At 35.2% G+C, this 11,923-nt stretch overlaps 1 protein-coding gene across 2 annotated transcripts; it reads left to right on the plus strand.

The window, feature by feature from the left end:
- Positions 1-981: 981 nt before the first annotated feature.
- LOC131053347 (putative pentatricopeptide repeat-containing protein At1g68930) lies at positions 982-3,996 on the plus strand. Of its 2 annotated transcripts, XM_057987948.2 has the most exons (2): positions 1,502-1,633; positions 1,717-3,996. In XM_057987948.2, the coding sequence occupies exon 2, from the start codon at positions 1,737-1,739 to the stop codon at positions 3,705-3,707; it is 1,971 nt and encodes a 656-aa protein (XP_057843931.2). In that variant the 5' UTR covers positions 1,502-1,633; positions 1,717-1,736; the 3' UTR covers positions 3,708-3,996. The 2 variants fall into 2 exon arrangements, with proteins under 2 accessions (XP_057843930.2, XP_057843931.2); XM_057987947.2 differs by having other exon boundaries at positions 982-3,996.
- Positions 3,997-11,923: the final 7,927 nt, after the last annotated feature.

Genomic DNA, 11,923 nt, shown 5'->3' on the forward strand with positions numbered 1-11,923 from the left:
TTCTCACCGCATCTCTCCAAACAACCATTAATCTTTGTAATCCAAGAGCCACCAGCACTACCAAACCCCGAATCTGAGACAAAAAGATTATTATCAAAGGTCTTGACACTTTGGGATGGGGGTTTTGAACCCACCGCAACACGGAAATCCATGTCGGTAGATGCCTTCGAAGCCTTTCTACCAAAACTAGACATTGCACCTCACGATAAACCCACACCCCAAAGGGAGATGAGCAAGGGATCCACACACCCCTGCAAGGCACCAAACACCCCCCTCCCGAGCTCCACCACAGGGCAGAACGGACCACAACCCCCCTTCCCCACAGACTATCCATGAACCCACAGGGAAACCCGAGCCCCTGCCACACGTAGCACCGACCCACCTCCCGTAGGCCACCGCACCTCCACCAACACCCGCTACCCCGTAAGCCGACCCTCCCCTCCCTACACGAAAAATCACCACCCTCCCCCTGACACACCAACAAGCAGATACTGCTCGTGAGCTAGGGCTTTGATGCCTTAGCTCGAGCCTTGCAACCTTCCTTCGTGCATGGCTCCATCCCCTGGAATGGCTAGTTGATTACTAAGTTTCAAGACTGAAGTTAATTTGTGTGTTAAACATGACAAAATTGACCATTATGCCAATATCTTTAACACAACACCAAAAATATGTTTCCAATAATAAAATATAAGAACAACTACATTTTTATCCTTTAAACAATCATACTTGCTTACTACATTAATATAATATATCTTTAAATAAATATTTCTAACATCAAAACACTATTGCCATCAAAATGAAAATATTAATAGGTTAAATTTTAAATAATTATTAACTCATAGCTTTCTTTGTAAATTTTAAACCAAAAATTATAAAAATTTTGTTTCATACAAGGAACTATTATTCAATTCTTAAAATTACAAGAAAATATATTCTTTCCAATACAACAAAATAATATCAAGTAAACAATCTCATCATCCATATTGGAGAATCCACTGCACTTCAACGTTGCAGATTGCAGCATAACATTAAGTTTGCTGTGTTTAAAAGTAGGAATCTATTTCGTCTAACTTCCCCGAGGATTGAACTGAAAGCCAACGAAATCAACAGGACTTGAATGTTGAACTCTGTGAAAGTAGTGTTTTCAACAACCGATCTTGGAGTTATGGGTAACAAGTAGAATTATAAAAATGTAACAATTAACAGATCATTTTCGTGCAAATGGGTGCTTCTCAGCAGTAGCACCTATTCAATGGCATTTGGAAGTCAAAATCTAATTAAAAAACTGAAAGATGCATCAGTAAGCGGACGTTCCTGCTAAATTGTTTGCTAAAATTCATAGCTCTGCTAGCACTCCCAATTTTCTTGATGAAATACAGACCGAGAAACAAAAGAATTTTAAGCAAAAGCTATGTCTTAGCTTTCGCATCTCAATGATGGGATTTCGCTTCACATCAATACTATCCTCCTCTGCTACGGCTATCATCAAATACTATGCAGGAATGCTGGAAGAATGCGTCAATTTGAGAAGCCTACAAGATGGCAGGAAAATTCATGCCCTTATCATTACTAAGGGTTTATTTCAGGCAGAATCTGTATATATTTTAAACCATCTGGTTAACATGTATACCAGGTGCGGTGGTTTGTTCGATGCACGCAAAGTGTTTGACAAAATGCCTCAACGAAATGTGTTCTCATGGAATACTATGCTTGCAGGATATACAAGAAACGGGTGTATGGAGGATGCGCGCCAACTGTTTGAAGAAATGGCTGAGCGAGATGTGATATCGTGGAATGCAATGATTGGAGGCTATTTGCGCGGAGGTCAGGGTGATGAAGCCATGAATATTTTTCAGCACATGCGCCAACAAGGAGCAATGCCGGACTGGATCACTTTGACAACTGTTGTGGGTATCTGCTCGGGGAAATTGGGTATTGCAGAGGGAAAACAGGTTCATGCTTGTGCTATTAGACTTGGGCTTGAGGGTGATGTCTATGTGGGGAATGCGCTTATAGATATGTATTCCAAACTGGGTTGCATGGAAAATGCATACAAAGTGTTCGATACAATGCCTCAGCCAAGTACTGTGTCTTTTAATGCTATGATAGCTGGTTATGCAAGATGCAATAACATAGAGTTTGCTCGTCGATTGTTTGATAAAATGCCGGAGAGAGATTATATATCTTGGACGACAATGATTACTGGATATGCCCAGCTTGGGTTTGCAGACAATGCACTTCAACTCTTTGCACAAATGAGGCATGCTAGTTTGAAGGTTGATCAGTTTACGTTTGGCAGTGTTCTTAATGCATGTGGTAGCATTCTGTCTTTGGACCTAGGTAAGCAGGTTCATGCTTATGCCATTGCAACTGCCTTTGAATCAGATGTCTTCGTGGGAAGTGCTCTGGTAGACATGTATGGAAAATGCAAGAGCATAGAGGATGCACGGCAAGTTTTTGATGAAATGCCTAAGCGTAACATAGTTTCATGGACTGCAATCATTGTAGGATTTGCCCAAAGTGGGCATGGTGAGGATGCCTTGAAACATTTTATTCAAATGCTAAGAGTGGGGTTGAAACCTGACGAATTTGCTGTTGCCAGTGTTCTTAGTGCATGTGCAAGCCTTGCTGTCCTAGAAGAGGGAAGACAGGTTCATTTATACATCATCAACACTGGACTAGAATCACGTGTGCCGGTTGGCAATTCTCTTATTACGATGTATTCTAAATGTGGAAGCATTGTTGATGCTCGCTGCGCCTTTAACAATATGATGGAACGAGATGAAGTCTCGTGGACTGCGATGATTGCAGGATATGGTCAGCATGGGTGTGGCATGGAAACCCTTCAACTATTTGAACAAATGATATCGGCTGGCATGAAGCCAGACCAGGTAACCTTTATTGGTGTTCTTTCTGCATGCAGTAGGGCAGGTCTAGTGGATGAGGGTTGTAGATATTTTGATTCAATGAGGGAAATTCATTGTATAGAACCAACTGTGGAGCATCATGCTTGTATGATTGATCTTCTAGGTCGTGCTGGGCACTTGGATAAGGTAGAGAAGTTTATCGATGAAATGCAATGTGAACTTGATGTTGTTGGATGGGCTACTTTGCTTGGTGTCTGCAGAATTCATGGCAACATATCTCTAGGGAAGCGTGCAGCAAAACACCTTTTTGAGTTGGAACCAGAGAACCCTTCAGCATATGTACTTTTATCAAATATGTGTGCTGCAGGGGAGAGATGGAATGATGTTGCCAATGTTAGAAAATTGATGAAATCTAAAGGAGTGAAAAAGGAGCCTGGATGCAGCTGGATCAGATTCCAGAATAGGGTTCATTCATTTGTGGCAGATGACAGATCACATCCACAAACAGAGAAGATTTATGCAACGCTAGAAAAACTAGCTGAACAGATGAAAGACGAAGGATATGTTCCTGACACGAGCTCTGTGCTGCATAATATAGATGATGATGACAAGGAACATGCTTTGTGCTACCATAGTGAACGAGTAGCCATTGCTTTTGCTTTGCTCAATATCCCTGAAGGGATACCTATTCGAATTGTGAAGAACCTCCGAGTATGTGATGATTGCCATGCCGCTACAAAATTCATCTCCAAGATTGTATCGCGAGAAATTATCGTTAGGGATTCTAACCGTTACCACCACTTTATTGATGGATTATGTTCATGCAGAGATTATTGGTGATGCAAGCAATGAATTGTGTTTTTGCGGAGATTATTGATGGGTTTAGTGATGAATTGTGTCTTTGCCGAGATTATTGGTGGTGCTAACAACAGAATGTGTTCTTTCACAGATTATAGTTGATGCTAGGAAGGAAGTTTTGCTGTTTCCACCATTGGCTTTTTCTTTGCAGCATATTTCCAATGTTTGTGAAATACTGAAGTTGGCAATGGCGGCATAGCATTCCAATTTCCAACGCAATATGTAAAATATCAGGGTTTCATGTCCAAATGATTTTGGGGGAATTAATTCATTCAATTTTGTCAGGTGCAAACATCTTGAAAATAACAGCAGTTAGGAGTGACAACCATGTTTTATCCAAACTGACAAGCTGTAAAAAGTTGATCCCTCATAGAGATTCAATTTTTAACCGAACACATTAACCTTTGAAATACCATGTAAGATAATTTGAGCTTGCAAAAAATAATTTCAAACATTTATTTAGAAGTATTTTCTCCCGCAGGTTTATATTTTTTTGGCCAACACAATGGAGTTATAAAAATTCCTGCATGGCCATTCTCTCAGTTATTAAGTTGACACCAGAGATCATTTGCCAGCAAAAATAATGCAAGCACATGATTTTGCTGGAATGTGTCTTAAACATATAGAAGCTATATAATAGTACATTAAAACATTCCAAAGAAAAGTTTTGATTACCATCAACTATATATTCTATTTGTATGAATTCTTGTTTTGGTTGACTAATAAAAGATACAACATTGAGGTCTAGCAATAGTATTAGAGTATATTGAATAAAAAATGGAAGGGGTTAAATACTAGCAATTACATCTTGGTGGGCAATGGGTATACCAAAGAGGTGTGGAAGGTCAATTAGGGAAAAAAATGGTCTATTTTTTTGCATACATTTGTGTAAAACATGAGGTTGGTAGGCCATTCAGAAAATGATGTTATTTGTGTAACAAAGGTTTCAATCGAGAAGTGATAGCTTCAGATCAAATGTGTATACACTTAGAAGGATCCAATCATAACTTAAACAAAACCTTTGAATCAGAAATATAATAAAGCTCCATTACCAGCAAGCTCATGTTATGTTGGAGAGAGAGAGAGAGAGAGAGAGGGGGGGGGGGGGGGGGATAGAAAGAGATACAAAGAGGGAGAGATTGACAATGGGGAGATAGAGAGATCTAGAAAGATAAAGATATAGGAAGGCATATATATATAGAGAGGTAAAGAGGGATATATAGAGATAGAGTATGATAGATGAAGGGAGAGAAGTGTACAAGAGAGAGAGGTAAAGATAAAGATAAGGAGGAATAGGGAGTGTGTTTGTGTGAGTGAGAGAGATGTAGAGATAGAGATAGAGATAGGGAGGGAGAAATAATGTGTGCCTGTGTGACACACACACACACACACCGAGAGAGAGAGAGAGTCAAATGACATGTTGCCTTAACCATAACTCCCAAGGGCACATGCTATCCTTAAATTATTGGCCCATGAAATGAGTAATCAAAAGTTAGTCTCTCTCTCTCTCTCTCTCTCTCTCTCTCTCTCTCTCTCTCTCTCTCTCTCTCTCTCTCTCTCTCTCTAAACTTTTGATTTATATTTTAAGTTGAAATTAATTTTATTATATAAATAAAAATAAAAATTTAGATATAATTTATTCTACAATAAATAAAATTTAAACAAGACAAAAATTATAAATTAAATTAATTTTAGTGTATTTTAATTATTATTTGTAATTTGATAAGAAGACATAAATAATTAAAATTAAATTTTAATTCAATGAAAACTAACCCTTAAAAAAGAAGAAGAAGAATTAGAATAAATTTTAAAAAAAAGGGATAGAATATCCAAAGGAAATAACATAGAAAGACATTCTTATCAAAAGAAGATAGTAATAAAAGATAGATTTTAATTCAAAATATAATTATGTTATAATTATTAACATTTTAATAAGACAAATAATTATAATTATAATTATTTTAATAAAAAATTTATTTTATTTGTAATTTCATAAAAATAAAATAATTAAAATAAATTTGAAGAAGAATTAGAATATAACTAATTCTTTTTTAAATAGTTTTTTTTTTCCTTTTTAAAACTTAAAAGAACAAAATAGAATATCCTAATACAAGAAAAAAAATAAAAGATATTGTTATCAAACAAAGATAATAATAAAAGATAGTTTTTACTTTTTATGCACATTCTTTTTTTAATTAATAACATTAAAATACATATTTTAAATTTTTTTATCATAAAAGATTTTTCTACCATTGATTTCAATAAGTAGGGAATGCCTTCAACATAATAATTGCTCTTAACCATTACATAAGATTTGATGTCTAAAGTCTACAAGTTATGAGTTGAAGAAGATAATTCAGTGAAGCTTACTATGTGATGGGTTTTTAACATCTATTTATAGTGTGAGGGTTTTGTTTTATTCTTTAAAAAGTAGTCTTAGCTTCAAGGGAAAGCCATGGATGCAGGTGTAGTTAGGTGATTAAGAATAAAAAATAAAATAATTTTTTTTTGAAGAAATCATGCCAATCACTTGATGATAAGGAGTTTTGAAAGGTTTTATGTCATTGAAGTTGTAGTAGAGATGTTTTGTATGTTGTTTTATGTCAATATCTCACATTGTTGTTGGACATTCGGAATATAATTAACACATTTTGGTCTTTTTAGTCGAAGGATAAAAAAGTCTCTTCTTTCAATTGTCAAGTTCTAAGAAGTTTTCTTTATAAACAAATTAATATGTATTGCAAATAAAGATTCAATTGGTTTTATTATGTGCACTTCGGGGTTCTTATTTATTTAAAATTCCATCCCTCACTACAAATGTTCTAGAGGCACACGAGGATAAACTAAAACCATTCCTAGATATCTTGGATTTGCATTAAAAAAGAAGGAAACATCCTTTAGACATTTTTTTTGTTGAAATGGTAGAGGATGGTTGATGGCAAGTCATCCTGAACAACCTGGAAAAAATAAGCAATTCAAAAAACACAAAAGAAAAGGTGGTTGGGTCCATAAGGACCCCCACACCCATTTACATCAACCTTGAATCTAGAACAATTATAGTAATTAAAAACAAAAAACACTCATTTTGTAATTTTTCATTTTGTGAAAAGAAATACAAAGAAAGAGAACAACTATGAGAAGAATATAGGATAAAAATGAGTAGAAGGTAAGAGAATGAAAATTACCCCTCCATCTCTCTCTACCACTCCCTCCCTTCTTACCCCCCCCCCCCAACTTTCTCTCCATCCCTCCCACCTTATGTCTCACTCCATTCCTCTTCCTCTTTCACCTTCTCTCTCTCTCTCTCTCTCTATATATATATATATATATATATATATATCCCCTCTTCATATGTCTCTATCTACCTCTCCCTCCATCCCTCCCACCCCATCTCTCTCTTTACCCACCTCTCTCTTGCTACCTCTCTCTTGCTACCTCTCTCTTTACTCTCTATCTTGCTTCTCTATCTCTCTTTACCTACCTTTGTCCCTCCCACCCTCTCTCTACTCTACTCTCTATCTCCACCATCCCTCCCCCTCTGACTCTCTCACCCTAGCCCCCCCCCCCCCTCTCTCTCTCCCTCCAAACCTACTTACCTTGTTCTTTGTCTCCTCTCTAACTCTCTCTCCCTCCTCACTTCCCTCTCTACTTCAATCTATCTCTTCCCTTCACCTCTCTCTACCTACCTCTCCCTCCATCTCTCCACCCCCCCTCTCTCTCTAATTCTTTCCATCTCACCTCTATGTATCTCTCTACCTATCTCTCACTTCTTCCCTTAAACCCTCTCTCTCTACTTACCTCTCATTCTATCCCTCAAACCCTACCTCCCCTCTCTCTCTACCTGCATCTCCCTCCCTCATTCTCTCTTTGTCTCTGCTCTTTATCTCTCTCTACCTAGCTCTCACTCCATCTTTCCCACCCTCTCTTTCTAGTTCTCTCTATCTCTCCTTTACATCTTACCTTAAATACCACTATAAATAAGAAAAATAAAATAAAACTACATATCTCTTTTCTTTCCCTATATATACATTTCCATTTTAAGAGGCATGTTTATAATTTTATTGTTAAGTAAGTGTGTGTGTACACATTAACACCCCCAAGTGACATGGTAGCTAGTTTGACATGTTAAAAATATAAATATTTTATTTGTAACTTAATCTTCAAATAATTCTATTAGAAGCATAATATTTTCAAGAAAATGTTCATAAATGTTAGTTTATAACCACTTGCTGAAAATTTTCTACATGTAGTAGTAGATAATGAGTCACACCACACTTTTTGTAGGTGGTAAATGAACATAATTATAGTTGTGTTTTTAAACACAATCATTTCAAATGGAAATTAAGTTAATATTTCTATATTCCTAGAGCATTTTCTAACATTTCATTTAAATTTAGTCATAAATTTTGTTATGCTACATATGAAAATAAAAATTGATGACATTTTTTTATCATTCTATTTTTAAGAGTGGTTGTGGATGTTTGTTATGTTTTGCGTTTAAGTGTTGAAATTATTTCATTTGATAATCTATTTTTGTTTGTGTAGATAAGCCACGACCATTGGAGTTTAAAATTTTATTGTTGTTGCATTCTTGTAGTTTGAGATGTATATTTTTGGGTGTTGAATTGTCTTAGTTTATAAGCTTGACCATTTTGCAACATGTTGATTAGACCAAGCACAATGAACAATGCTTGACCTTGTAACTTGAAATTATCTTACAACCATAATTAACACCCAAAATCTATATGCTATATATAAAAACCATAATTATCAAATATGATGATTGAGTGAACAAAATGGAATACACATTCCTCCCAAAAATGTAACTAACATATTTTTTTTCATTTTCTCAATAGTTAAATCTATAATCAGTTTTAGAACTATAAGATGAATCTTATATGAATATATATTCTAATTCACTCAAACCATAGGGGAAGGGAGAATCCTAACTATGGAATGGGGTTTCATGTGTTTTAATGATGCTTTGTGTAGCTTTCTCACTCATATGTTTCTCTATTGTAGCTATACTAGGAGAAGTTGCACTACTACTAGAATACCTTGTCATAACACCTAGATTATCCATTGTGGTACACTATTAAGGACAAATACTTACATTTCCATAAATAGGGCATGATGTTTGGTCAAAGGATTTAACAGATTGTTCAAACATATTTGACCCTTCAATTCCTTGTTTTTCCTTCAAAGCTCTTTCTCTACTTTTTGTGCTTTCAAATTGGTTGTGCATTGGAGATATATCTTGAACATATTCATCTACTTATAGTATTATGCCTTTATTTTATGTGGTGGGAATGTTGTTCGTAATCTCTTTGTACCATGTCTAGTTCTCATTTAAGATTTAGATGCTTCATCTATAAAGGCGAAATAGAACTAGGTTGGCCCATCAATTTAGGCATTGCAATAAATTCTTATTACAATAGTAACATATATAATATAAGCACAAGAATTGAAAGTTATTGCACATATTCAAAGTCATAACATATTTCTTAAAACATATATCCACTATTCATTTAACCACATTCCATTTTATTTATAAATTAGTCACACAACTTATCTATCTCGACAGTAGTGCACCTTAATTATAAAACAAAAACTAAAAAATTAAAGATCATCTCCAAATAAATTTTGATTACATAATCAATCTTATCTAGTTGTATGAATAAATTGAAGTCAAGTAAATCCATTTCTTGAATATAATTGATTTACAAATAAAAATATTATATATAAGAATAAGCTTACATATAAATAACTTTGTCTATGAGTCTCTATCATATATATAGCATGTGTTATATATGAATGAGATTCTATTTGTAAACATTGAATATATATACATATGTACATATCAATATTATATATAATAAAGTGGATCTCTCTCTCTCTCTCTCTCTCTCTCTCTCTCTCTCTCTCTCTCTCTCTCTCTCTCTCTCTCTCTCTCTCTCTCTCTCTCTCTCTCTCTCTCTCTACCATTTATTAACTAACATGGATGATATTGGCATCCTCTTGCTTGCCTCTTTAGTTTCATAAAAGGATTTCTCTCACTTTTGGGAATGGGGTGTATGATTTATTTGTAGACCTACCTATTTATTTGATTTCAGTAAGGAATGCCCATTCCTACTCCAATTGCCACAATATGTGTTTATGCTAGTGGTTGCTAGGTCCATGGTTCTTGATCTGCATACTACACCAATAATGGAGGGGTCTTCCAATCTAGATGGTGTCAATGGGCCTATTGTGTGTGTAGTTTCCTTAGTTGTGCATGTGGATGCCTCTATGTCTTCCCCTTCTCATGCTTCTTATGTAGATATCATGAGAATAAACCTTCAATGAAATCATCTGCTATAGCTAATGATTTCTCACCTACGATTTCCTTACAAGATAGTAAGAAAGTACCACTTCCTTGTGCTTCAATTGCTCCAATGGTGATTCTATGGCAAGAAGTGTTTGATGATGATAATTGCTACACATGAGTAAGGATTTGATTTGTACTACACATGAGTAAGGATTTGATTTGTAGGTTTAGCCATTTGTGGCCTTCTTTCCTTAGCTCACACTAATAGATTTCCAAGCATGGTAGGATCCTTTGGTGGAAGGTAAGATGGAGATCTACCCTTGTCCTAAAGATTTTTTTGTGGTTTGCTTTGATTTTTCCAACGATAGAGAGGTTGTTTTAGCTATTGAAGAATGGATATGAGATTCACATCCTCTATATGATTTTTCATTCATCTCCCTCCTTCAAGCCCCTAAAGAAGTCTATTGACATGCATAGATCCTCTAGGGGTGAGATTTCCTTATCTATCTCTCCAATTATGGTGTAAATCAACCTACCATTAGCAATTCTCTAGGTCGATTCCTAAAAGTGGGCCCGACTACTAGAAAAATTTCTCACACATCCTTTACTCATGTCCTAATGGATATTTATATGTTGGATTCTTTTTAGGAGAGGTTGTTTTATAGACGAATGGTTGACCTTGGACTCAGTTAGTTGATTATGAGACCATTCCCTTTTAATGTAGACATTTCTTTGCTACTGTGCACTTTGATTCTACTTGTTGCAATTGTATTCACAAGAAGTCATCCTCTTCCTAGTAGAAAAAAAAAATCTTCCTCATCATTTTATGGTGTTTCCAAAAGATTCGATAACATTTAGAGGAACTAGAGTTACTTTCCTCCATTCTTATTACTTTACCCTCTAGGCCTTGTTTAGGCCTTGTTTGGCTCCTTCTAATCCTCTAGCAAATGTTCTTGAAGCTTAACAATCTATTCTATCTTGTACTTCAAATCATTAATTGATTGACCTTGATATGGTTGTTTATCAATTGACAAATACTTCAGATTGTGTAGTATGCTTAGATGGACCTCTAGGGGGCATCCCTCCCCTTCTAGTTCTGAACTAGTTTGGAAGGCAACAATTTATGAACAGTTGTTCAAAGGTAGAATAAAGGTCTTCCGAAATTGGTTTATCAATCACACATCGAGAATAAAGGGAATACAGATCTAAGGGTACAAAAGATTGTATCGGAATTTATTTAAACTTGAATTTTTAATTATCGTTTATCTTGAACAACTTGATTTCTTGATATGTTATAGTTATTCTTTTGTAATAGAATTTGAACCCTATCAAAACCCACCATAAAATGAATGAGCTTCTTTATAAAAAACAACTAAATATATAATGATATATTTCTGTACACAAATGAAATGGTATTTACTATTGATAAATCAAATTTACATGTTGAATCATCGTAACAAGTTTGTAGAAAATATGTAGTCTATTAATCTCAAATTAATATTTTCTTTATAGGTACCAGCCGTGGCTAAACTGGGTCCAAAACAGCAGGATTAGTAATCTTCCAGTTATTGATTTTTACAAAAATTACAAATCGACCATGATCAACAAAATTAATTGCGACTTTGATTTTTTTTAAATTTTCTAAAAATCAATAACACGAATTTTAATATTTAGAACCAGTTTAACTGCATCCCATATCAATGGCCTCTTAACCTCAACGTACAGGTTCTAGGTATACGTAGGAGTAGTTTCTAGTTGCATGAAACGTAACTCGTCCATGCAACACTCCGTGATGACGGCGGAAGAGAATGAAGGGGTTTAAATCTGGACTGCTAAAATGCTCTTAATGACCTGATATAAAAGAGTTCCATTGTCGACTGTATTGTAGAGT

The sequence above is a fragment of the Cryptomeria japonica genome, chromosome 3 (assembly GCF_030272615.1).
Source record: "Cryptomeria japonica chromosome 3, Sugi_1.0, whole genome shotgun sequence".
Lineage (NCBI taxonomy): Eukaryota > Viridiplantae > Streptophyta > Pinopsida > Cupressales > Cupressaceae > Cryptomeria > Cryptomeria japonica.

What these genes read in the sequence shown, in the direction of transcription:
- LOC131053347 (XM_057987947.2), top strand. Translation starts at nt 1,434, where the DNA reads ATGATGGGATTTCGCTTCACATCAATACTATCCTCCTCTGCTACGGCT.